The following is a 6,144-nucleotide window of genomic DNA, read 5'->3' on the forward strand; positions in this document are numbered from 1 at the left end:
AGCAAGGCACCTAACCCCACATTGCTCCAGGGACTGAAAAATACTGAAATAGTTATAAGTCCCTTTGAACAATTGAAAGCGCCAGCTAAGTGAAATATAATAATGTAGTGTAATGTAATGTAATAAGGACGAGAGTGTATTGTGCACTGTGTGTTCTAAATCAAATAGGTAGCAGGCTTCACTCAGGCTTCTTGATAACTTTTAAGGGTGCTGTCCCAAATGAATACTTAGAATCAAAGAAAAAGGGGGCGCACCTTGCATGAATTTTTTTCTTTATTTTTGTGCACAGACACGTTTCGGCTTGTGCGTTGCACACTGAGGAAGGCACACGCCGAAATGTGTCTGTGCACAAAAATAAAGAAAAAACCTGATGCAAGGTGCGCCCCCTTTTCTTTGATGCACTGTGTGTTCTGCCTTGTGTTTGTCAACAGGAAGCAATGGACTGGGCTCTGGCAAGAACAGGAAGTAATGGTGTAGGTGCCCAACGCGTTCCGCCAGCCTGATCCGTTCCCTAATGACTTTCACGTTAATTTTGCAGCCGCCAGAACATTAACACAAAGAGAGATGTTATATATTTATATTATACCTTTACTTTATATCGTTGTTTCACATCAAATGCCGTTTGTCGCTGTAAATAACGTGATATTGTGCTCTGAATAGTTAGTTGGTTAGCTGACCAGTTGCTGACCTTATTTAGCGTTTCTGTGACGGTTATGTAGTATTATAAAACAGACAGTTTAAAACGCAAACTTACTCCTGCAAAATAAACACTTAAAACGACAAAGTAAAAAATTAACGGAACAGATCAGGCAATTTCCCTTCCGTATACGTCATACTGCGCATGTGCAGTGTGCAAAGGGAACGGATCGGGCAGGCGGAACCCGTTGGGCACCGACAGATGGACTGGGCTCTGGCAAGACCAGGAAGTGATGGACTGGGCTCTGGCAAGAACAGGAAGAAAGTGCTACTACATTGGCACCGAGATCAGCAGCCCAAATCAAGGCTGGAGGACACACACGCACACACACGCTCACACACGCACACACGCTCACACGCTCACACGCTCACACGCTCACACACTCACACACGCTCACACACGCTCACACGCGCACATGGCCCTTAAACACACACGGTCCTCGAGCACGTATACACTTCCTTCTTATGCACACACACACACACACAGCCCTTGGTGTGCATACACAGGTACTACGACCCCTAGAACACAATCTCAGACAAAATGCCCTCTGACACACACATTGGACCCTTAGCACACACACACACTGACCTCTGACACACACACACCAGTTGTGTAGTCTACGTAGAACGCAGGTATACGGAGTATACCCACTTCTAAATTTTAGGGGCTTCAGTATACCCACTTAAAATTGATTGATCCATTGTTTTGAAAAGCACAAATATATACAGTATACCCACTTCAAAAAATGCTCAAATATACAGTATACCCACCATAAAAAAGTAGACTACACCACTGCCTCTGACACACACATACGACCCTTAGCACACACACACACACTGACCTCTGACACACACACACAGCCCTTGGTTAGTCCTTAGCAAGATTTTAGGTCACAGGACACGGGGAGACAGACCCATTCTGGTCCCGAACTGACTGCATTGTTCATGGATAGCACATATTGAACTCAAGAGCTATGAATGCTCCCATTACTTATCACTTACTAATAACTCTTAAATAACTCTTTGTTATTTTTATACTTTCAGATCAAACCATTCAAATGTGTATAATAATTGTGCTTATAATAATTTCTCCATCTTGAAAACAAACATGCAAGGACTGGCCAAGGCCAGGATACAACAATATTACACCATAGTGTCAGTCATTATTAATGGAAACACACAAATATGTATGTATTGTACCATTAAATACTCACACACACACGCACACATACACGCACACACACACACACGCGCGCGCGCACACAGACACACGTGCACTGCACACAGACATACAAGGAGGATCAGAGTGCTTCCTTTGTGAATGTTCTGTTAGGGTCCAATAAAGTAAACAAATAGGCATATAGAAGACATGAAATTCTGAATATTTCATGAAGACTAAGGAAGTCAGGGGACAGCAGCAGCATAAAGGTATGCCCACCCAATTTAACCTGTTATCCTCAGATTTAGGTTACATCCGTGATCCTTGGGGTCATTTTGACCCCAGCCACTTAAATGTCTACAAAATCAGTAGAAGCGAAAACTTTTGCACCGGTTTATGTCTCAGATACTTACTATTGCTCTGTTGGGGACATAAAAAACAGTTTAGATAAGTCCTAGCACCCCCACACACAACCCACACACCAAAAAAACTAATCCATGTCTAGGCGAAAATGTGCAACAACTGCCCAAAAGTTGCCTTGAATTAGTTTTGGCCCTCGTCCACATCATACATATTGTTAGTTATCAGAGCCCTAAATAAAGCAAAATCTTCTGTTCTAAATGTTCATGAATTGTACATATTGGAACATGTATTAGCAAAATATGGATGTTATATTTACGTTTAATACACTTAAAATAATTTGGGGTCAAATTGACCACAAGGAATACAGATGTAACCAAATCGTGTACAGCACTTGGGGAAAACATTTTTGTGGAAATTTCAATTTTTTCACATTGACCCCATATATTTAGGAAAAGTCATCAAAGATGAAGCAAAATAATTATATACTTCATGTATTTTTCAGACGCTAAACATTGAATAGGGTGAAATAGACCCCAAGGATAACAGGAGGGTTAAGAGCTATGCCCCCATGAACAGAGAAGACAGCAGGACAGATAGGCGCCAACTTTGAATCTGACCAATCAGGAGTGAGGAGGGGTGTATTTTGAGAAACAGATGACAGAACTAACGCTAACACTTTATTTATGATACATGATGAGTGCAATATTTGACCAGCTATATATGACATAAAAGACCACAAAACGACCACCACATCCCCAACATCACAACCACATCACTGCATCGTCATCTTGAAAACTTCACCAATATAACGAAAACATCGCTGATGTCATGAAACATGGCCAATATCATGAAAATGTTGCCAATAGTACACCCATATCACAAATACTGCGACTACATCAGCAATATCCCAAAATCACATCATCAATGTCGCAGAAATATCACTAATATAAAAAAACAATATTGCAGAAACATCACTAATATCACAAAAAAACGTCACCAATATAACGACCCTATCACCAATATCAGCGATATCATATCATATCTGTGCTGTATCAGATACTACAGTATATTTGCTATTTTCGCCTGTAAGGTATTCAAGAAGCATACACATGTGCGCATGCAAAAAGTTCAGGCTACTTACACAATTCAGAACCTTGTGCAGAACCTTGCCCTGTGGAGAGGAGAGGAGAGGAGAGGAGAGGAGAGGAGAGGAGAGGGGAGGAGAGGAGGAGAGAAGAGGAGAGGAGAGGAGAGGAGAGGAGAGGAGAGGAGAGGAGAGGAGAGGAGAGGAGAGGAGAGGAGGAATGAAAAGATAGGTATAAAGGGAAAACAGAGGGTTATGACAAGGTGAGGAGAGGATGTCAAGTGTACTTTATTGTCAAAAATCTATGTAACAGGGTTAGCATACAAGTTTGAAATTGCATTTGACCAGTCTCCAATATGCAGTTTAGCCAACTACTTCTGCTATTGTACAGTTACTATACATATTGAATATAATGGAAAATGTTTAAGAAAAAAGAAAATGGTCACTTGGAATGGATGTGTTAGCATACAATAGCCTACACAAACATGTGATGCTGTCTGTAGCACAAAACATGATCTAGGATAAGACATTGATATTAATCTCTCTCTCACACACACACACACACCCACACCTTCTCACACACACACAGCTAACCATACTCATACATGAATTTACAATTCTTTCTCTAACAGATTCATTCACAATATACACACAGACAATACACACTCACACATGTGCAGTTTTCAAACACTAACATACTGATATAGACATGTACAATACAATACAATACAATACAATACAATACAATACAATGTGGAGAGTCTAATGAATGAAATACAGTTATATGGATGTGTGTGTGTGTGTGTGTGTGTGTGTGTGTGTGTGTGTGTGTGTGTGTGTGTGTGTGTGTGTGTGTGTGTGTGTGTGTGTGTGTGTGTGTGTGTGTGTGTGTGTGTGTGTGTGTGTGTGTGTGTGTGTGTGTGTGTGTGTGTGAGAGAGAGAGAGAGAGAGAGAGCATCCATGGAGAGAGAGAGAGAGAGAGAGAGAGAGAGAGAGAGAGAGAGAGAGAGAGAGAGAGAGAGAGAGAGAGAGAGAGAGAGAGAGAGAGAGAGAGAGAGAGCATCCATACCCGTCAGGAGCATCACAGACAGCAGCAGCAAAACGTGGCCGTCACACTCCATCGCCACAGGTGTGTGAGAGGGAGACGAGGAATGTGTGTATGCATGTGTGTGTTTTTCAGAATGCATCTGGGCGGAAACTTTTCTAAGGAAAAGGGCAGGCCATTTCACTGACAAAAGTGTGTGTGTGTGTGTGTGTATGCAGGCACGCATTTGCGTGCCCAAGGGAAATGGTTGTTTCTTCCCCAGGATGTGTAGATGTGTGTATGTGTGTGTGGTCAAGGGTGTGTACACCTCCATCTCAGAGGGAAAAGAATAGAGTCTGATCCTAATCATCTCTCTCTCTCTCTCTCTCTCTCTCTCTCTCTCTCTCTCTCTCTCTCTCTCTCTCTCTCTCTCTCTCTCTCTCTCTCTCTCTCTCTCTCACACACACACACACACACACACACACACACACACACACACACACACACACACACACACACACACACACACACACACACACACACACACACAATCTTCATCATCAGTACACTGTGACTTGAAGACGTAGTGCGTGTATGTTTGTGTGTGTGTGTGTGTGTGTGTGTGTGTGTGTGTGTGTGTGTGTGTGTGTGTGTGTGTGTGTGTGTGTGTGGTTGTGTGTGGTTGTGTGTGTGTGTGTGTGTGTGTGTGTGTGTGTGTGTGTGTGTGTGTGTGTGTGTGTGTGTGTGTGTGTGTGTGTGTGTGTGTGTGTGTGTGTGTGTGTGTGTGTGTGTGTATGCATGGTTGTGTGTGTGTGTGTGTGTGTGTGTGTGTGTGTGTGTGTGTGTGTGTGTGTGTGTGTGTGTGTGTGTGTGTGTGTCTGTGTCTGTGTCTGTGTCTGTGTGTGTGTGAGTATGCATGGTTGTGTGTGTGTGTGTGTGTGTGTGTGTGTGTGTGTGTGTGTGTGTGTGTGTGTGTGTGTGTGTGTGTGTGTGTGTGTATGTCCAGTGTAACAACATAACCTGCACACTTCAACTGAAGTAGTATGTGCTACCGCTGTGGAACAGGAAGTGGCTGTCGGCGATTGTTCTGGCTGTGACATCATTTCCTGCGCCTTGTACAATGGGCCCACATCCTGACCCACTCGGTGGCCATACAATACACTCTCACCGGCGGCCGTCAACACCGATTGGCTTCCAGACACACCCTGGGGTTCCGCAGAGATCGTCGCCGCCAATGAGATCGCATCAGATCGGATGTGGAGTTCTGATTGGCTTCTTCCGGGGTTCCACCCTGGAGTTCTACAGAGGGTCAGGTTAACCAATAAGAGGCTGGTATTACTGTCAGGCAGCCAATAGGAGGTTAGTATTCGTGTCAGATTCCATATGAATGGACATGATGAGAACTGCAGCCGTTAACTGGTGCCCACAGCTCCGCCCTGCTCTCTCTCTCTCTCTCTCTCTCTCTCTCTCTCTCTCTCTCTCTCTCTCTCTCTCTCTCTCTGTGTGTGTGTGTGTGGGGGGGTGGGGGGGGGGGGGGGTAGAGGGGTGGGGGGGAGTATAGAGTATGGGGCATTCTATTGGACACATTACTGCAGGCGCACTGTGTGAATTCTATCTGTGTGGTTGTCGGTCTGTCCGTCTCTTGCTGTGTGTGTGTGTGTGTGTGTGTGTGTGTGTGTGTGTGTGTGTGTGTGTGTGTGTGTGTGTGTGTGTGTGTGTGTGTGTGTGTGTGTGTGTGTGTGTGTGTGTGTGTGTGTGTGTGTGTGTGTGTGTGTGTGTACATGCATGCATGCATGCCTGTGTGTGTGTGTATGTGCG

At 44.1% G+C, this 6,144-nt stretch overlaps 1 protein-coding gene across 1 annotated transcript in view; it reads right to left on the minus strand.

Moving 5' to 3' along the window:
- Positions 1-4,454, minus strand: part of LOC134467091 (platelet endothelial cell adhesion molecule-like) — a 22,802-nt gene extending 18,348 nt beyond the window's left edge. Inside the window, exons 1-2 of the mRNA XM_063221012.1 lie at positions 4,372-4,454; positions 3,360-3,389 (exon numbers count right to left, since the gene is read on the minus strand). Coding sequence (XP_063077082.1) covers positions 3,360-3,389; positions 4,372-4,423 — 82 coding nt within the window. The 5' untranslated portion in view covers positions 4,424-4,454. The remainder of the gene's footprint in view (positions 1-3,359; positions 3,390-4,371) is intronic.
- Between the last annotated feature and the right edge of the window lie 1,690 nt (positions 4,455-6,144).

The sequence above is a fragment of the Engraulis encrasicolus genome, chromosome 17, assembly GCF_034702125.1.
Source record: "Engraulis encrasicolus isolate BLACKSEA-1 chromosome 17, IST_EnEncr_1.0, whole genome shotgun sequence".
Classification (NCBI taxonomy): domain Eukaryota; kingdom Metazoa; phylum Chordata; class Actinopteri; order Clupeiformes; family Engraulidae; genus Engraulis; species Engraulis encrasicolus.